The sequence below is a fragment of the Phoxinus phoxinus genome (assembly GCF_949152265.1).
Source record: "Phoxinus phoxinus genome assembly, chromosome: 11".
Lineage (NCBI taxonomy): Eukaryota > Metazoa > Chordata > Actinopteri > Cypriniformes > Leuciscidae > Phoxinus > Phoxinus phoxinus.
In genome coordinates this window covers 20,289,783-20,311,855 of record NC_136886.1, presented here as the reverse complement: position 1 = coordinate 20,311,855, position 22,073 = coordinate 20,289,783, and the positions used below count along the sequence as shown (strand labels likewise).

At 40.8% G+C, this 22,073-nt stretch overlaps 1 protein-coding gene across 3 annotated transcripts in view; it reads right to left on the bottom strand.

Moving 5' to 3' along the window:
• The window catches only part of septin9b (septin 9b), a 99,208-nt gene that overhangs the window by 71,466 nt on the left and 5,669 nt on the right, over positions 1–22,073 (bottom strand). The window contains exon 1 of one of the 3 annotated variants that reach the window (XM_079629582.1): positions 20,214–20,427. The exons of 1 other annotated variant lie outside the window; for it this stretch is intronic. Coding sequence is in view for 1 of the 2 variants with exons in the window: in XM_079629581.1 (XP_079485707.1) it covers positions 13,502–13,523 (22 nt within the window). In the remaining variant the exon portion in view is untranslated. Of the gene's footprint in view, positions 1–13,501; positions 13,643–20,213; positions 20,428–22,073 lie in introns of those variants that run through there. One more of the 3 variants, XM_079629581.1, reaches the window with a different exon arrangement.

Genomic DNA, 22,073 nt, shown 5'->3' with positions numbered 1-22,073 from the left:
TGGATAGAGGGTGTGATCTCAGACCCCCCCTGGTGGTTTAAATAAGACACCACTGACGTATTGTCTGTTCTCACAAGAACGTGGTGACCTTTGAGGTCTGGAAGGAAGCTCCTCAGAGGCCGGAAGACCGCAAACATCTCTAGGGAGTTTATATGCCAATAAGAATACTAGTCCTGCCACAGACTTCTGGTAAAGCGTCTGTCGAAATGGCTTTCCGGCAACATGACGCTCCCAACACATGACCTTGGGACAGAAACCAAGGTTTCTTCCACATTGATAGGGAACGAAGGCAACTGCACGTAACCCATATCATGTGGAACTGATTTCCCCTTAGGGAAAACCCCTTGGTTTTAACCACCACTGTACGGATCTCATGTGCAGCAGGCCAAAATGTATCATGAGCCCCAACAGTCTCTGAAACTGTTTTACAGTGACGCGCAGCCTAGCTTTATCCTGGTCACCATGGCCAGGATGGACTCAATATATGCAGGAGACATTCATGCCTGCATCGTAATCGAGTCCCACACGACCCCCAGGAACGTAATCCGCTGGGCTGGTGTCAACACGCTATTTTTCATGTTGAGTCTCAACACCAAGCTCTGAATGTGGTCAAGGATGACATCTCAATGCCAAAGTAGCAATTCTCGAGACTGGAGCAAAATTAGCCAGTCGTCGATGTAGTTTAGCACAAGGATACCCTGGAGCCTCAACGGGGCCAGGGCTGCATCCATGCACTTGGTGAAGGTGCGAGGGGAGAGTGCTAGGTTGAATGGAAGAACCCGATATTGGTACGCTTCGCCCCCGAAAGCGAACCTCAGGAACTTCCTCTGAGATGGAAGGATGGAGACATGTAAGTATTCATCCTTTAGATCTAAAGTCACAAATCAGTCCTCGGATCTGATTTGGCTCACGATAATGGGAATAGTGAGCATCTTGAACCTGAATCTCCTCAGAGACCAATTCGGATGTCTTAGATCTAAAGTTGGACGCAACCCTCCATCCTTCTTTGGAAATATGAAGTACTGGCTGTAGAACCCGGACTTCCTTTCTGGTGGAGGAACATATTCTATGGTCTCCTATACCAGCAGCAAATTAACTTCTTGTTCTAACACAACCTCCACAAGCTCCTCATACAAGGGTGCAGATTAAAATGGCACTTGTGATTCATTTAGATCCCCCACTGCGATGCTGAGCATGTCTACATGACAGAGTTAGACAACTGAGTCAGACAGCTGCAGCACAGGGCTCTCAACCCGAGCAGAAGAAGCCGCGGGGTGGGCTTCTGCTCGGGGAGTGAAGGGATCTGAGTTATCAGACGAGGACAGAGAAAGTGCAGAAGCCGTCTCGATCCCCTCTGCTAACTCTCTCTGCGAGCCCAACGATCTGAGCTGCCGAACCACGGGGAGCGCAAGCCTGTCCGGCTTCATCAAATACAGCCAGGCGGGAATGCAGCACTCTGATAGATAGTGCTCCACAGTGGCTGCAACTGGGGGTGCTGCGCTCCCAAGCAGTACACACACATATCATGTGTGTCCCCACCTGTGATAAAACGAGGGCAAGGATGCACACACTTTTTAAACTGCTCGCCTGCCATTTCACAATATATATTTCATAAACAACACCAAATAGACGATTCACACATCAGAGAGCACTTGCTGAAGAGCGAAAGCTAACGCTGTTGTGTGCCGGCGTCCCTTTGTAGCTTCCGTGTATACCGTCACATGCTACTTTATCACGCAACGCCAATAGGATTGGATTAGTTTCATTCATGCTTCAGACGCGTTACGCTAATGGTGTCGTCATCGACACAGTGCAAGTTCCCTCAAAAGGGAACTGTAAAATAAAAATCTGAAGGTGAATGATGAGATTTGCACTTGCAGACAATAGTAATAAACCTGTATTATGAACAAGTAGTTACAAATGTTTAAAATATCATTCACAAAAATACAATGACATACACAAATTTGTTGTACATAGTTGCACTTATTCTTTCATTCACATTCACAGTACATCCTCAATTAGGCACTTGCAACTTCTCAAATCAGTCACACTGCAATTTAAAACTTTGCGTCTTAACTTGTAATCGCAATATATCTGATGCATAACTAACTTGTGCACTTTGAAGCTCAGTGTAGTGGCGGCAAGAGAGAATGGCGGGGTAGGGGGAGGGTGCAAAGGAGTCGTTTTATTGGTTGGCGCCTAGCCAATGAAATGGGACTTCTTTTGTACGCAATTGTATAACAATACCCGCGACCTCTGGGACGTTCTGAAACACTAAAGCCAACTTCGGGAGCGAAGCCTTGCTAGAAAACTTCAGTTGAAAAACTGGAGAAGGTGACAAATAAAAAGTAGTTTTCGTTTTATTTCCTTGTTTCATCTGTCAGCTCTACAGCCCATTCACCGAAAAGCATATTTCATTACCCAAGTATTGGGGAGGACAATGAAAGTGGAAACTATTTACATATACAAGCTCACCCATCTAGTCACTCTTACGAAGATACTTGCCCTATTTTAACGATCTGAAACGCAAGTATCAAACGCGAAACGCAAGTAACTTTGTGGGTGGATCCCTGGCGCTGTTGCTATTTTACCGGCGGGATAAATGACTCTCGCGCCCGACGCAAATCTAAAATGGGTTCGTCTGAAGTATTTTCATTATTCATAGGTGTGGTTTGGGCATAACGTGAACTAAACCAATATGAGCGTCCTCTCACATTCCCTTTAAGAGCAGGTGCGCTTGTTCCATGGCGGATTGCTATTATAACGGCGGATTTGCCAGGCGCACGCCAGGAGCGGTTCACAGCCGAGGAGAGCGACGTTCTCGTCAGGGCCGTAAAGACAGAGACGTGACAATGTCTGGGGATGGGAGAAACCCACCCAAATAAGCTTCTGTTAAACAGGCGTATAATAATTTGGGTAAATGTGTTGCTAGATTTATGCCTATTTTTTTCACATCTTCATGGACACAATGTCAATGTCAATGTCAATGTCTGAAAACTGCTGCGTCTGTTTAGATTAGAGAAACAAAGTGTATGCGCGTTGTTCACACGCTACATAATGGCCGAGCATGCGCCCTTAAAATAGCATATGACTATCGCGCAACTCGCCATTGTCTTTGGACTGTTTTTTTCCTGGTCAGTGGCGGAATTGTTTTTTGAAACTGCAAAATAGCACCAGGGAACTTTTGCGCCGGAACACGCCTCCTCTTTTTGCTGAACCGCCCCCTGGGAGCGCAAGTTCATTCCCTAATTTACCAACGCGCGTCGGTGGAGGGAAAAGTCTGCTGTGCGCGGGTGCAAAAATAGGAATGATACATGCGTCGGTGTACAAAGTCAATTACGCTGGGTGCAAGATAGGGCCCTATGTCTGTCAGGCTATACCTTACAGATGTAAAAGGATGCCTTAGTAAGGCATAGCCTTGCTTTAACATCCATTCTGAAGAAGTCAAGAGAGACGGGAGATGATAATTTCCCAATTCATCCACCTCAAACTTTATCCATATAGCTCTACTAAAAAAAAAAATATATATATATATATATATATATATATATATATATATATATATATATTGCTATTAAAAAGGGAGCATGAGCCATAGCTTAACCCCTATTCCTCAGAATAGGAGAAGGTGACACTGTCTATTCACTTGCCAGCTCCACTCACTGGATATCCATCGGAGAGCACAGCCCTGGGGCGTCTCTTACCCCTACAACTCAAGCAGCCATGGTCGCCTTCTGCTCATCTCTTCAAGAATTCGTTCCCGGAGAAGGAACAGAAGACTTTGGAGGAGCGTTGTCTCATAAATGATGGAAATTTCCGTCAGTGGCGGGAAAAGAGTTAACCCCACTAACACACTACCTCAATATTCGCATAACTCGAACTCGATGGAACTATGCAAACCAAGTAAGGGTGCCACCTCCATGTGCAGGTCCGGGAAGGCTCATCGGAGCTGGAAACTTATGACCTGGCAGATATCTCTTGTCTGAACAGCCATGGCAATCTCACGCTTCGTGCCCAACTAACTCACTGACAAACAAACTTTTCCACACATAATCACACGGCTTTTTACACAGCACACACACAAGTAGCCTCCTGAAGACAATGAAGCTGATGGTGAGTTTGCAAGCTCCCTATTATATGCTCGGGTGCTTTGTGTAACCTCATCACACTGCGTCGTCCATGTGTATTGGTGTGAAGATACAGAAACCTAAGTTGTGTCTGAAACCGCTCCCTATCCACTATATATAGTGTACTATATCTGCAATTTTGTTGTGGTGTCTGAATTCTGAGTGAATGACATTTTCCCTACATTCGTTTACTACTTTATACCCACAATCCTCTCTGAATTCAAGTGTACATTCGATGTACACTTGCTGAAGCATTATTTCCCACAATACAATGCGGGAGCGAGCGAGTTTAAACCAGAGATTACTTTACAGCTTTCTTATTTCTGCTTTAATATTTATTTCATGCTATTTTTTAGGGATTTTTTATACCTTTTTTTATTAATTATTACTTGAATAAAACATATTACATTATAAAGACAATATTATATAGATTCATTTTATATTATTTTTTATTAAAATATATTAACTCAATTTAATGTGTTTTACTAACAGCCAGGTGTTTTAATAATTTGTGGCATTGTTGTTAACTCATTAAACTGTAAGGAAGTGATGACAATTCGGTGGATGATTTAAAAATATTTGTTAATTATCTGTAGGTAGCGTATTCATTCGAATGTAATTGTAACGAGTTAGAAGGCTGAGGCAGATCCATATGCCACAACTTTTATTAACTTAAAGTCAGGCAATAATAAACTCAGGGAATTCTTGGACTGGAATGCTCTGATAGCGGGGTGAAACCCCGCTGGAAGTAGCAGGGAGGCGGCGTGCATACAGAAAACAGGGACAGGCATAAAGGTCTGGGGAGGCAGCTTAGAATCAGGGTCCAGATCAGGCAAAGGGTCGAGAGGCAGGCTGCAGACAATCAGATAATATTAGTATAGCGAGGATCAGTAACAAAGGAAGACTAGGTTCATAGAAACGTCTCGGACATGCACACAAGAGGCAATACTTCGCACAGGATGCTCAGATAACGAGGCAGATAAAGGCTGAGAAATAAGTGATGATGCAAAACAGGTGAAGGACAATCACAGCGCAAATGATGCATACTATTGAGAAAGTATGCAACACACTAGAACTCAGGAGAGGGCGCAAATGCCATACACTAGGGATTAGGGAATGAGTCAATGAGTGAGCGGTTTCGGACACAGCTCTGGTTCCACGAGGACGCCTACCCATTGCGTCAGCAAATTACGCAGTGTCGAGTTCCCTCAAAAGGGAACTATTGCTGAATCGTTGAACTATGTTTGCAACGACGAAGCTTGGAAACGCACGATATGTGAAATATATGTGAAATCATTAACAACAGTCCTATATTTTTAAACTAACATGGTGGACATGAATCAGTGGCAATCAGTACCCCAATCGTCCTGAGGTATATCCGCTTTTCCAAAAGCTCAACCTATTGTCGGAGAGTGAATTTGCATTTTCCTTCAGACTGTCTGGTATTTTTTTATAAGAGTTCTACAAGGTCTGACAAACAAAAACACTTAAAATACTAGTTATAATATAGTTGTCATGGTTTGGGTTTTGTTTCTTTGTCTTGTCATGTGATTCCCTGTTTGTCATGTGATCCTGCCATGTGTCTTGTCATTTGTTAATCGTCTGATTATTGTTTATGTTTGCCCTGTGTCTTTGTCTAGTATTGATTGTTTGTCCAGGTTATTGTTCCGAGGTCTATGCCTCGTCTTGCCTTTGTTTTGAGTTTATCTTGTTTTGTAATTAAAGTTGCGATTGGGTTCTCAACCAGCTTGCTTCCAGTGGATCATTCATAACAATAGTATTGATTGTATGCATGCACATACTGTTCAAACACACAAACAACCTTGAACTCCCTTGTACATTTAAAGTGACTATTTTCACAGTATTATTGTAGGGGTGGTGGCACTGAGAAAATGTACTACTCTTTCTCTGAATCTCTGTGCCAAAGCTGCGGCTATTCAAAACCCTTAAACACCAGTGCTTCTGAAAGGTAAAACTGGGTTTTCTGTTAAAATAGAGTAATTACTGATATTATGTTGGTTTATGTGTGTGTCTGTGTACACGTGTGAGGTCATGAGTCATTCAGGATATCCCATACGCCACTTTCATGGAACAAGACCATAGGAGGGTCCGGTTTGGAGGTCACTGAATGCAGGATGTTCACTTTAAAGGCTGTAGAAATTACACAACCATGTGATTAAACTGCTGGATGAGTGATTGTGCAGTTACTTTCAAAGTTATTCAAAATGTGTCCACAGATGCTGCCTGTCAACACACACCATATATGTATCATTGTAACTAGGTCATTGACTGAAAAATACACGCAAATTCACTTACTGTGTGTTAAAATAAGTGTGCTTAACATTATTGAATGTGCACTTATTGTGTACTTCAAATCTTAAAAGTATGTTTCCTAAAAACTGTACTTGCAGATTATATTATATTAATTAAATAAAAGGGCACTAAAGTGTCCTTAAAGATAGCTCACATTCATTGTTTCTTAACAGTTAAGTAGACCTTTAAAAAGTACACTTTGTAATAATGTTAAATTGAGTTTAAAGCACAAAAGCACAATCGTGTTCACTGATTTTATGACAAGTAAAGTGCTTGATTATAACTGTAACTGTCATGTGTTATTCAATATTACATTTAAATTTAAATATTTCATTTAGTATACTATATTTTAAATGTATTGAACAGCAACTTTACAAATTAATGCAATTAAATATATGATATACAAGTTTCAGTAGAAATTACATTAAAGTATCATTTAGTTTACCATAAATAAATAAAAATCGACAATACATTTAAGGCAATAAAACTAATTATGAAATTTCATAAACATATATATTTAACCTCAACTTAAGTGGGTCAAAAAGCACTAAAATTGTGCATTTAATATAATTTTAATCTTGAATACATTTTCATTTAATTGCAATTAACATGCAATGAAGTGCCCAAACACATTAAATTCAGTTCACATTTAAGTATATTCTTTGTTATTCTAAGTATATGATTTAATAAGTACTCTACACTTTATTTCAATAGTCCACTATAGACATTCTACTAGCTATAAGTAACTTTGCAATTACATGTCAACTAACTCTCAATAATGTGCAACTAAATGTCAAACAACTCTCATTAGAGTATTAGTAGATTAGGATTCAAGTTATCAGAATAAGTTTGTATTCTTATTCTGTTCTTATATATTTGGATGTCTATTGGGGGACCAACACAATAAAGTATTAGCAAATATTAAGCAGTTTACTAATACTCTAATGACTTGTAGTTGGCATACAGTTGCAAAGTTAATTTTAGTTCTGTTCTGTTCTTAGTTCTAAACTCTCAGACACATGACAATGTTACTGTATTTCTTGGTGGAATAGATCTGCTATGCTGCTGTTGCTACTGTTGTTGTTGCTGCTGCTGTTGATTATTTCTGCTGTTGCTCCTGCAGAGCAAGTATGGAGACTTGCTACTGCCAATACATAGACATGCTGCTGTGAGCATGTAAGACATGCTGCTGCTGCACAAATAGCATGCATGATACTGCCTTATAACCTTTATGTTATGTAACTGGTTTTCTTTTTTTCTTTTTTTTGGCATCATGGCTTAAAGCTAGTGAACTATTACTGTGTGTAACTGGTCACCTGACTAGATACCTCACATTTATTGGCTTGACTTATGTGTATAGAGGGTTTTCACCAACGTCACGTTCTGTGCGGTAACCCGGATGCGCGGCCACTTATGGAGGCACTCAGGTAAACAACAGCATGGATTGCACTGTTTATCTACTACCGAACACATTGTTACACTAATAAACCACGTAAAAAACACGTGGAAGCTGCACAATCATATATAGAAGGACTTAAGCAGGAAAGAGCACAAAATTTTGACAAACTAAAGTTAAAGTGGTAAAGATCCGAACAAGCTATAGCTTCTCTAGCCCTTACTGCAATTCTTCCTTCTACTTCTTATCCCGACATAGTCGAAAAAAGCACATGAAATCCGTTTCAAGCTACATCCATATGTGGTTTGAAATCCTATTCAAATCACATATCAGGACATCAGCTTCAGTCTGAACGCTCTGATCGGATTTCGCGTGGTATGTGACTCTCACGCCACGTAAAATGTAAACGTCAGACTTTGTTATAGGGAACATGCTGAAAGTTGCTGCCGAAACAATGCTGTGTTGTTGCAAAGTGCCGGACGAGCAGAAAATTATTATTTTTGAAACCTATTTTGAAACCGGCGCAGATGAGCGAGGAAAAAAGCTGTATGTAACAGCCTATTACAGTTTTGCAGCAGGCTCAAGACGCAGTAGTCCAGCGCGGCGGCTAAACATTTCCATGTTGTAAAATTAAAATAAGACAACATCTCTATTGCAAATGCAAACCACTCCATCAACGCAACATCATTGCCATATTGCCAAAGAGCAGCATGGACACACAAATCGGATCTAAACAGTGTGGACATCATTTTAGATCAGATTCCAATCGGATACAAAGATAATGGGATTTGGATTGACAGTGATAGTAGCCATAGCTACGTCAACATTTTAGCTATAGTCAACGCTATTTACACATGTGGCTGATGGTGTACCTCTCAACCACAAACGCCTTCTTTCATCAGTTTTTTGCACTCTTCTCTTTAACTTTTGACAGTCTATGGAACTCAAAATGTTTTTTTCCCTATGTGACTGAGTAGTACAGACCAAAACTCAACAATTTTTCAGTAGCAATAATCAGCCAAATTTGCGAGTACGTTCAGTTCAGTGGCATTGTTTACGTTCAGTGCCTCCAAAATGGACGACTTCCGGATTGATGACATGTTGTGAAAACCCTCTATATGCGTTAGCGAAGTCCAGATTTATTTAACTAGTGTCTTATCAATGTGTAGGGTGCCAACCTTTAGATTAATTTAACTAATGACCTAAACTAGCTCTGTGTGTCTGAGTCAATATGGCTTAAGCTTACCAAGTTAGAAATGTGCAGTGTGTTGTTAACAAAGATATCACGTTGAAGCTGGTAGAGATGAAGAAGAAAATAAAAACAAGCAACTACCAAAGCAAATAGTATAATAATTTATTAATGAAACATCACCCTTTAAAACAAATGAAAGCAACGTTGAATTTTTTGCAGCTAAATGTTGTGAGCCCAGATATAATGTATATATATGCGCGGACGCCTATTTCACTTTAACGTGTTCTTCTCATTTCACAATGCTTAGTCACTGTACCGCTTGCTGCTTTTGTATAAACACAATTTGTATAAACACAAGCTGCTTAAATGTTCAGTAATTCATCCTGCATCGAATGCAGGAATGTTAAACCAACCCGGTCTCACCCCAAAACGTCATATACTGACGGGTCTTGACCATACGTCAACATACGACGAAAAGGGTTCCCCTATAATGTCAATATGAGACGCAGACATAAGCGCACCAGCAGCGCCTCCTAGCGGTACCCTAACGCATACCTAAACCCAACCATACCCGAATCGTCACACATGGACGTTATAGGGGTACCCTTTTCGTCGTATGTTGACGTATGGTCAAGACCCGTCAGTATGTGACGTTTTGGGGTGAGACTGTGTTAGTTAAACATGATGCATGATTGAAAAAAAAACTTTGCTCGTTTGCTCATTTAGGAATTAAAAGCAGATCATTCAATAATGCATAGTGATATGGTCACTGGCTGCTGTAGCAACAGAAACCATTAAACTGCGCCATGTAGAAAATAATGTGATTTCTAGCAATATTAGTTAAGGACATATCAGCCTGCGTATTTCAAGAGTTTCAGGACAGAACTACGTATTTAGTTAAATGTCTAAAGACCATTAAAATATAGTGTTACCTAGCCTAGGAGAGCGACGTTCTCGCCAGGGCCATAAAGACAGAGAAGTGACAATGTATGGGGATGGGAGAAACAGGCGTATAATAATTTGGGTAAATGTGTTGCTAGATTTATGCCTATTTTTTTCACATCTTCATGGACACAACAATGATTTCCCTCGTGTGTTAATATTTTTCCTTGTAATAATGTATGATTTGCAAAAATGTAAACTGCTGCGTCTGTTTAGATTAGAGAAACAAAGTGTATGCGCGTTGTTCACATGCTACATAATGGCCAAGCATGCGCCCTTAAAATAGCATATGACTATCGCGCAACGCGCCACTGTCTTTAGACTAGGTTTTTCCTGGTCAGTGGCGGAATTATTTTTTGAAACTGGAAAATAGCACCAGGGAACTTTTGCGCCGGAACACGCCTCCTCTTTTTGCTGAACCGCCCCCCGGGAGCGCAAGTTCATTCCCTAATTTACCAACGTGCGTCGGTGGAGGGAAAAGTCTGCTGTGCGTCGGTGTACAAAGTCAATTGCGCTGGGTGCAAGATGTAAGGCTCTACCTTACAGATGTAAAAGGATGGGCTTAACCCCTATTCCTCGGAATAGGAGAAGGGCAACAGGTGACACTGTCTATTCACTTGCCAGCTCCACTCACTGGATATCCATCGGAGAGCACAGCCCTGGGGCGTCTCTTACCCCTACAACTCAAGCAGCCATGGTCGCCTTCTGCTCATCTCTTCAAGAATTCGTTCCCGGAGAAGGAACAGAAGACTTTGGAGGAGCGTTGTCCCATAAATGATGGAAATTTCCGTCAGTGGCGGGAAAAGAGTTAACCCCACTAACACACTACCTCAATATTCGCAAAACTCGAACTCGAAGGAACTATGCAAACCAAGTAAGGGTGCCCCCTTCGTGTGCAGGTCCGGGAAGGCTCATCGGAGCTGGAAACTTATGACCTGGCAGATATCTCTTGTCTGAACAGCCATGGCAATCTCACGCTTCGTGCCCAACTAACTCACTGACAAACAAACTTTTCCACACATAATCACACGGCTTTAACACAGCACACACACAAGTAGCCTCCTGAAGACAATGTAGCGGATGGTGAGTTAGCAAGCTCCCTATTTATATGCTTGGGTGCTTTGTGTAACCTCATCACACTGTGTCGTCCAGTGGTATTGGTGTGAAGATACAGAAACCTAAGTTGTGTCTGAAACCGCTCCCTATCCACAAGGAGGAACGCGCTAAAAAAGAGCCTTCGGCGTTGTGGGAAATCCACGATGCCATCGAGCAGAGCTGAGCAGAGTCGACCGCAATGAATGCTCGAGGCGGTGAGCTGGAGTAACTTGCCGGTGGGACGGATCAACTCACTGCCGTCCGCCTGGGTTGTGGATGGATGGCTGCCGTCTGAGAGGGGACGGAGGAGTTGCTGCCGTTTGCCTGAGGCCGGAGCCTGTTGCCATCCACCATGATGGGGAGGACCAGGGAACGAGGGGCTCGCTGCCTGGTGACCGAAGCTGGAGGAGCCATTGCCATACACCAGGGGGTGGAGGAGTCATAGAGCCGTCCACCGAGGGGTATCCAGCGACACTGGCAGGCATCACAGAGGAGTTCACCCAGCTGGAGGAGGAGTGGATGCCAGTGCGTTTTGGGAACTGTACACATATTATTTTTTCCTTTTTCTCTCGCCTCATCTTTACCCCCAGATGTTGTGGCTGCTGTGATGGATTAGAGTGCAGTCTCGTTGGTGCCCCCCGGCCCGTGAAGGGCAATCGGTGGATGTGTTAAGCAGGACGGGGGCAAGAGCCGTGGGAACTGAGTGAGCACTCATCTCATCTAAAGTCCCAGGTAGGAGCTCCGGAATTATAAGAGGAGGAGTGACAGCGAAGGATGAGAGAGGACCAGGCCTTGATTTTATGTTGTTGTTGTATGCTTATATATGGCAGTCGTCCATGGGGGGCTGCCGCTTTACTTTGGTTTTGTTGTTTGTTACAACCGTACTCCTCCGTTTCCCATCTCCTTCTTCACTTCCCCAACAAACCTTGTTACATGTAATATATTGTTATTTCAATAGTCCACTTTAGGCACATATACGATTTGTTAAAATTGCATTAGCACAACAAGCTCTCTCTACTATATTCCACCGCAACAGTATCCAGAGTGTGATCTACATGATCAGTGTTTCACTCTGTGTGGTTGTTATCTTAACTATGCTTAAGTGTTGAAAAGTAACATAATCTTGTGTCTGAGGTCTGAGAGGAGACTTAAGGGTTAAAAAGTCATAGGATTATGTGACATATCACTTTCAAAACAATACGGTTGGTTAATTGCCAAGGCAACATGGGAAAACCAATAAGATACGCAGAACCAAGAAGTAGCTCTGCCACAACTTCCTCGATAAAGCTGTTCCCATCCCTGATAACAGACACACTCCACCACAACACAAACAGCTTTACACACATACTGTATGACACAAACATACTTTCACAGACATCCATTTTTTTGTCATCATTTTCACCACAAACAAAAGTTATATTTGAATCTACGGTATATATGATTTCCATGTGCAAAAAAAGCTCCAACGCCCCTCTGTGGTCACCTGTTAAACTGCATATCAGACCAAATTCAAGACAATTCTACAATGTTAGTCCTTTGATGTTGAAACGCATACAAACAAATATTTGTAATTCTCAGTTTTAGATGACATTCTGTTCAACAATACAAAGACAGAGCATTATGGTGTGCGAAAAGCAAAACAATATACTGTATCAGGGTGTGTGCAAGGCGTGTGGCATTGCCCAACAGCTGATGTTACAGGAGCTCCAAAGATTTGAGGCATGCCACACAGAAAACCTCTCCCTGCACAGCTGCTCTTGCGGAGTGACACTGACACAATCCTTATGGGAGATTCAGCTGAGTAAGGTAAACCTTCTCACTGTGTCACTCTCACACACATACTCTAGTAACTTGGTGAAATTTGCTAAGGAGTTGTCCACATTCAACAAAAGTATACTTCTATCTCTTTCACATCGAACAATTATGCCAATTAGTTCATCAATGAACTGTGTTTAAAACGAAAGTATTGAAAAAATAATACATACTTAAAATGCAGAGTGAAAGAAGTAGAAAGAGAAAACTCAAAAAGCAGAAACTAAAACCAGGTTCCACTTCCTTATTGATGAAATCACACCCATGGTCATGTGTCTTCCTTATAAAATGAAAAGCACAATCAACATAGACCAAACATAATAATTTGTGCACTTAGATATATAGATAAGTAGATAGATACATAGGAAAATAGATAGACACAAATGGCACAGTACAGTATATTCGGACCAACTACTGTACTTCTAAACTAATTGAATCAAACTGAGAAGAAACTGAGAGTAGTGAGTGTCACAACTGTGCCAGATCACCAACTGGCAACCTGCACGAAGTGAAAATTACAAAAACAGTACTTTCTATACATCTCTCTAAAGACAAAATAAAAGTTACGGGTGAATTTCAAAATGATTTACCAAGATTGTGAAAGAGCGAGAAAGATTTACTTACCAGCAATTCTGTCTCGCTCCATAGCTGGATTATGGCTCCTAACAGCCACATGTGGTTTCTAGTGTTTCTCCTCCTCTCCCTTTATTTGCAGACTTCCCCTTTTGCTTTTTCCGAGAGTTTAGTCATTCTCCCCCTCCCCTCTCCCCCCTCTCTCTCCTCTCTCTCTCTCTCTCTCTCTCTCTCTCTCTCTCTCTCTCTCTCTCTCTATCTCTCTCTCTCTGTCCACTCATTTTGTTCTCTTTCTTTCTTTCTTTCTTTCTTTCTTTCTTTCTTTCTTTCTTTCTTTCTTTCTTTCTTTCTTTCTTTCTTTCTTTCTTTCTTTCTTTCTTTCTTTCTTTCTTTCTTTCCTCTATTTTCCTTCCCCAATACAGATCTTAAAATAGTTCAATGTGTTTCATTGACAAGTGCTTCTAATGGAACTGCACTGACATGTGCTGATCATATGGCTTCATCGATTTTATTTTGTCTTTCTTTTGACCTCCTTTGACACTGAAGCTTTATTGTGTCTCTGAGATGGGGATAAGCCATGTGACATAAACAGCCTCATGCTCTCACCATCAAAGCAGACAGGAGAAGTCTGATTTTGATACAGCTGAAGCAACATGAATTTACTATTTCATTACATTATTGAAATTATGCAAGAATCTGTAGCGTATTGAAAAAAAATTTCAGCGTATTTTTTTAAAATTTTGAATGTATTGGCCATCACATACTGCATTTAGGAGTGTTGGCAAATGAACTGTTCTATGGCTGTGCAGATTGCCTGTTTGTAATTGAGTCATTAATCTGGTCTTGTTTTTTAAGAACAGCATTAAATTAAAATGACTGAATTATAATTTGCAATGAGTTTTGAAGGCTTTCAGTGACAATGAACAGAGTCAAAAATACTTGCAGTGAAATCAGTGGCATTCAGCAGCAGCCCATAATCTACATGTAAATACTTTAATATATATATTTTTATTTCTTTTGTTGAGCACCCAACCCTGAGCATATTTTTGTGCATGCTTTTACTCAAAACAAAATCATAATGACCTATGACCTAAACCTCACACATCTAAGATCAAATCTAGCGTGGCATTCTGATTAGTGTATGTGCAAGATATTAGGATACAAGACCTCCTCTGCATTTCCAAAGGATAAAAAAGGCCTCATATCACTCAACCATACTGATGATTATTCCTTCTGGGTCACTGATGACGCAGAAGAAATAAGCCTATAATAATCTGGTTCTAGAAATAATTGGCTTTTTTAGGAAATACAGTATTTCGTTTGCTCGAACATGCTGTTGATATAAATCTTCTGACAGGGTAAAAGACACGCCTGCAATCTAAATATCAGTGGTTATACTGCTAACGGTTTATTTTTAAATAATACTTTACATAAAAGTAAGGTTTCAAAATGGACTGAAAACCAATTGAACCCTTTGAACCCTCACCAATTGAAGGAAAAAGCAGAGTGTGCAGCTATGAAGGAACGACATCAGATAAGAAAGGAATTTTTAAAGGGGTGTAAGACTTTAGCCAGCAATACTTCCTCCAACCACTAGGTCCGCGCAGGTAACCTGTACATCCCATTTCAGTTGAAACAGACTCTCATCAACAATCACTGTCTTTTCTTATTATTGACACACCCGAGTTCCCAGTTATCCTTGGTTACCCCTGGGTAGATTTTCACAATTCTCAGATTGACTGGCCAACTAGCCGTTTTAGATGTTATTACATCTCCTAAGTCTTTTTTGGGGCCTAAACTACAACTCTTGTAAATAAACAACTCTTGTTAAAATAAAACAATAAGGTGCGCTTTCATGATCTCCGTGAACTGGAGCGCGAGAACTGAAACTAAATATAGCCTATGTAGGCCAGTGATGCGCGGGTCAATGTATAAACAACCCGCACCCGACCGACGTTTTCAACTAACCCGCGCATCACTGATGTAGGCTAAAGCTTGAAATGTCCACTTTAAAACGAACAAATTCGAATCGAAAGCTAATACATTCTGATTATGTAATGCGTATGAAAGGTGCATTTCTCTCTAAAGGCGCATCCGCTTAACAGCGGAGATGGAGATATGTTTTTTTAGCCAACACTGATTTGGAAAACAATAGTTTATTAATAAACAATTAAAATGCCTCGTTATTTTTTCAGACACATTTATTATTATTAGCCTAACTCACCTAAATCACATTGCTATGGCCCTTCTCATTCAGCACTGCGGGGGAAAAAAATATAATTTCCAGGTTCTAATTTTGTCTTAGAAAAATAGTAAAAAAAAAAAAAAAAAAATCCATATTAATTTGTGAATATTTTAAATGTTTAATAAAAGGGCAAAAAGTCATAAACAAAAATTTGTCTATATATATATATCTTTTTTTTAACTTTGCGTTTTAAAAATACAACAACCGTTTTCGTTTTGCAATTACGGGTTAAAAAATATTTTTGCTCTCTCTGTTTTGTCATTTATAAACTTTATGAGGGATGAGGGAACAACCAGTGATACCCTTGGTAGTAGGCCTAACATCAAATGATAGCCTATAGCGATGTCATCAGGATACACATACACCGGGTGACCACGTCGTGGTCCACCAGAATTTATAGTTTACCCACCTCTTTTTTTACCACTACACCTCTGGGCCCGGGATGAAGGGCCAAACTTTAAAATAAAACAAGGTAGCACGTATGTTTGTATAAATATATAATGCAGAGGTGGGGATGCAGTATAAATAAACTTAGGGTCGTCCATTATGGGTTCGCCAGAGTGATGAGTGATTCACCGGAAGTGGCAGTGCACAAAGATCACTGAATGCAGAAGTACTACGTATCAGCGTGATAATCCCCTATTGTTATGAAATAGCATTATAATAATTTGTGGCATAGCCTATCTGAACATTATATGTGACCGGCCAATCAGTCTGACATATAGGCTATGCCAATTTTATGCGGGTCAAATGCACTCGGACATGATTAACATTGCGCAACATCAGCATCACACGTGCACACCTCGTGAATTACGGCCGTTTCACACCGCAAGGGCGAGCAACGCGTGAGCAGTGCGTATTCTTTTCAGCGTGGCGTGCATGTTAATCAATGAGTGCATTCACACCGCGAGCAGCAGTGAAGCGGGGGTTTCATTGCGCTGCTCATGCTCAATTAAAGTGAAAGCACACTTTTAAAGGACAAAATAAATATGATTTCACACAAAAAGTGCCTAAAATGCACATTATTTGCATGTCTAGTGTGTTTTAACAAGAACTGGAGTAGGTTATGTCAGAAAAGAAAATGAAGACTGAAATGAAATTTACCCATTTAAACGTGTTTTTATTATTCAGTTTGGGTAAAAGTATATGGTGTTTTATGAAAATAAATATTTGTGTGTGCTGTAAAGTGGTTAGAAAAAAGAAATCGGAATCGGCTAAAATCTGTATCGGCAGGACAAACTCAATGAAAAATCGGAATCAGCCTAGAAAATTGTAATCGGTGCATCTCTATAATCTTTCTGATTGGCTGGTATCAAACACCATGACATAATCTGATGTTAACAGATGTTTTATTTATTTATTTCTACATTTGCCGTAGTATTGTCGATGGGTTCAATAACACATCCTGCAAAAGGGGGGCCTTGGCCAGAACCTTGTGGTATTTGGGGGGCCTTGTCATGGAAAAGTTTGGGAACCCCTGCACTAGAGAATGGATTTATTCTGCCTTTCACTTCATTGGCAGGGGCTGGCTTCTTTTTTGTGGGTAAGAAGGGCAGAGGTCTTCGCCCATGCCTTGCCAATTGTGGCCTAAATAACATCGCATTGAAGAATCGATATCCACTGCCACTTATGGCCACAGCCTTCAATCTCCTCCAGGGCGCTACTATCTTCATTAAGTTGGATCTCCAGAACTCATACCATTTAGTGAGTATCCGGGAGGGGTAAGAATAGAAGATGGCTTTAACACCCCTACTGGGCATTGCAAGTATCAGGTGATACCCTTCGAGCTAGCTAATGCCCCAGCCGTCTTCCAAGCACTTAACAAAGATGTCCTAAGAGAGATGCTTAATGTCCTGAGAGATGTCCTGAGAGAGATGCCCTCTGGGGATGAATTGGGTGGTACCGCCCAAAATTGCATACTTTTACTAATGTGTAATTATCTTAAAAACTATTAATGATAGAGAGGTGCAGTCCTTCAGAGGAAGGTTACCATGACGTATTCTTGCTAATCAGAGGACTCTTTAACCTTGCAAGGGATTGTACCATAGTAAGGGACAGCTATGTACAAACAGCGTCGAGTGGAGAAGGAGACAGAGAGCGAACGGAGCGGAGTATTACAGAGCGCAAAGAGACCTATATGAGAGAGAGACAGAATAACTTCTGTCATTATTATTGTATTGTTTTAGCACTTTTATGATGGCAAGCAGTAAAAGATTTACGGCACAACAAGCTCTGGAACAATTACTGGAAAGTAAATCTGCCAGGTTGTGAGTGTGTCTGTTCTTCAGAGTAAGCAGTTCTCATTTAGTTAGGAGCAACAGCTTTTTCACACCTGGGACTGTTTGAAAAAAAAGTTCCTTATTTCATTGTTCTTTACACATTTGATTGAGCAATTACAAATGTCTGTCAAGCAAAGGGTTTGAAACATATATTTTTTTTGTTCAAAAACTGTTCACTATTGTTGTGTGAGGTGTGATTTTCAGTAATAAATGACAAAAAAAAAAATTCCGTTTTTGAAATTCTCTAGTTGATTGTACATGTTTCCCTCATACTTCCTTTATAAACACATTCCATGCTTGCTTATGTTAGCTTAGGGTCTTCTGAATCCATAGATACCAAACACATGGTGTTCCATCTCCATTACATGGTTTATATGCCCAAATGTAAAAATAGAGAAAACGGACCAAAAAGGGCTTAGTCCCCAGAGGGTTAAAAAACATTTGGCAAAATCCCAGCAGTGCAGATATTTGTTCAAAGACCATAAAGCAGTTAAAACAGAATGTAAAAAAAAAAAAAAAAACATGCAGGTAATAGCAATATAAGTCCTAGTTATAATTGTACTAAATAATAAAGGGAAAGTCAAAAAATATATATATTTTAGAATAGAATATAGAAACGATAGAAACAAATCTTAAATAATAAAATCCATATTCTTAAAATACTATGGCATCTAAACAAGTATTATATAAGTAGTATTTGATGAGGAATGTTCAAGTTCGCATGAAATATCTCACTCTATTGATTTTCAAATCATGCTTATAAATATAAATTAAAAATATTGTGGAGAGCACCTTTTGAAGATTGAAATTTTCAGGAAATCAGGAGCTGTGAGCAAAAGTCTTTACTCTCCATTCTCACTTTTGTCTAGGAGAAACAATTGAGACATTAAAATCATCTCTTTAGTGCTTTTTTCCATCATTTTTCATTTTACCTAGCAAAACTGTCAACTAAGACGAGTGAGAAATAGTCCATGGATTTAAAGTCTGGCTGTGATGACAGATCACATTTCTGAAATTGATGGTACAGTAACAGGGATATTTATAAAGTCATATTCTGGGCACACATTCGTCTGGCTGTGGATGAGCAGCGACTGGAGAAAATAGGAAAAGCCCCAAGCTTTTATCAATCCATGGAAGAGTCAGAGGGTATCTCTGCCATACCTTTCAGTACTGCCATCAAGCCTGATTCACACATGCACACAACACAATATTCTGCAGCATGTTATCAAAGCACATTCCTCTCGCATGAATGAACATTCTGTAAACACAACACACACTCATGCTTATGTTTTTTCTTTCTTTTTCAGGAAAGCAGATGGACACAGGCACGTGTGCAAGAGCATCCATGCACAAAACAGAGATGCAGATAAATCCACAAATAGCATCAGCATCAGTGTAACTAAAGGGCACATGCCTTACAGCCCTATACACTCTGACCTGCAAGCATGACTCAGACATGCACATTTTGTTATATAAGTTTAATCACCAGACTGGCCAAGTCTGATGGCAAGGCTGCAGGGGAGCAATGCCTATTGAAGCACAGGAAGTAGTCTTAAAAAAAATAGATATACAAGAAAAAAGGGTAATGACAGCAGCAATAAAGGGATATGATGGGACGTAATTCAATGAACATAAAAGGGCAAATGACAAGACTTTTAAGTGATACAAATCATTAAAGTGATTGACATGACCAATTAAATCTTTAGAATCGGCTGCAGGGCAGGATTTTCACTGAACTGGTTTCGGGGGGAAATCACGCCTCAAACACACCTATGGTGTTTTTTCTAGATAATGGTCTGTGTGTCGCTCCTCTTTTTTGACCCATTTGGACAACCTTCTTTTTGCCACCATATAGCATCTCACTGATGCCCTCTAATGAATGGCGAGGCTTATGATTAGAGCAAACTGGTTTCCTCTGTTCGATGGCTGTTGCTATTTTGAGGCAACAGAAATAGACTGCACCATTGACCAACTGAAACCTGGTCTAAAGTCTCTCTCTCTCTAGAGAATTTAGAATTTTTTTGTTTTGTTATTTAAAGAGCACGTTAGTAATGTGCGCCTATAGGCGAGTCCACAGCGCGCAGACTCTGCTTATTAAACACACAGGGACACATAGCAGCACACAAGCATGCCAAATATATAAAATAAAATTATTACAATGTAAAAGATAATTATCGTGCACATAAAGATATGGTGGAATCCGGCTCGTCCCGTAGATGGTCTGCTTGCACACTTTTACCTTGCGCACGAGCAGTTCCATTTGCGCTCTGGAGACGAGTTCGGTCTTTCCACTATAAAATCCCGTCATGTAAATAGCGAATCCCCCATGGTACGAGCGCACCAGTTCAGTTTCCTTTGTCTCGGTCATCTGTTTCCATAGGCTAAATCCAAAATCGCCCCCTACACTCTCATATAGTGTCACAGATCAGCCTTATCACCATCCTCTGCACTTCATCTCCCATCACTCTCCTCTGTTACCACCTGCACGTCAATCACACACACCTGCACATCATCACCCTAATCACTGCCACTATTTAGACTCACACTTCACCACAGTTCATTGTCCGGTCTCGTTTGTATGATGAGGACAATTTACCTTGCCTTAGCAACGATCTACCTGATTTTTCCAGCAATACTTCTCCAGTCTCCACTCCAGTGTCTTGTCTCCATTCTCATCCGTGTTGTTCCTCCAGTGTCTCCTCCTTACTCCGTGTCTCCAAGCCTCTAGAGTTGGGAAGTTCGGATCATTTTACTGACTCTCTCGTTCGATCTCGTTCATCAAAATTAATTAATCTTTATTTGAGTAATTTTGTTAATTTAAGTGGCTTTAGATTTTGTACTTTTTTAATAGCCAAATTCCCCGAACACATCCACCTACGCAATCTTGATCATATTCTGAATTAAGAAATAATTATAATGCAGCCAAAGATCATTTACAGGAAGCATAAATCCCTTTTTTACCTTCCAAGTCTTTCGTTCATTTGTCACGTGACAGACGCTTCGAATGGATCGTTCATGAATGACTCATCACTACAAGCCTCCTGTTATATTCTATTCACTGCCAAAAAAGTTCTATTCTCTCCAAATCATCAATGCACTTACCACTTACCTGCTATCAGTTCATCCGCTCAGTTGTTGTCAAAATAAACTCCTTGTTAACTTTAACCTCCTTCTCTTGAGTCTGATTCCGTAACAGAAGACCGGACTAATACAGAATGACAGCAAGATGGGCATCCTCCTCGTTCCCCTAGACCCTGCCGAGTCTGCTTCTTTCCATCTCCAAGTACCACCGCCTGATCGAGGCATACGCAGAGGAGTTCCTCGACCTAGTTAACCAGGTGTCCTGGAACCCTCAAATCCATCTTTTGGATTAGTCTGGACAATCCACTCTTCAGGCGATTTCCATCTGCTGCCAGCACGCGTTCCTTGAGGGAATTCAGCGAAAACGTCTGTGCGTGAGTGGATCGTCCTACACCCTGGAAGAAGCAGATTCGGATTCCCTTTCCGTCCCTGTCTCCATTCCAGAGCCTTGTCCCAAGATGGCAGCCGCAACTCCAGAGCACTTGTCCAAGATGGCCCCCACCGCATCTGAATCTCCAGTCTCCGTCCCCGTCCCGAGTCCTGAGGAAACTCCAGTCTCCGTCCTCATCCCGAGTCCTGGGCTGACTCCAGTTTCCGTCCTGGGCTGACTCCAGTTTCCGTCCTGAGTCCTGACTCCAGTCTCTGTCCCCTTCCAAAGTCCATCCAAAGACCTCCTTCTCATGAGTCTGATTCCGTAACATATAGGGCATTATATGAGGGGACAGCCACTAGTACACTCATTCAATTCCACATTGCACCGCAATAACAAGTGTACAACCGATGTACGCTCAACGGCTGTCCAAATTCGCTCACTTGCTTTCATTCACTCCAGCAAGTGAACTGTATTGTATTAGTGGACTAACGTAGGGAATAGTGACTGAGGGTTTAGGGGGTGATTTTTGATTCAGCCATAGTGTTTGATTTGCCCTTATATGTTTGTTCTGTTTGTTCTGGTTGTTCTGTTTCTTGTGTTTTTGGTATTTCCAGAAGTATACATTTTTGTTTATTTTGATTAAAA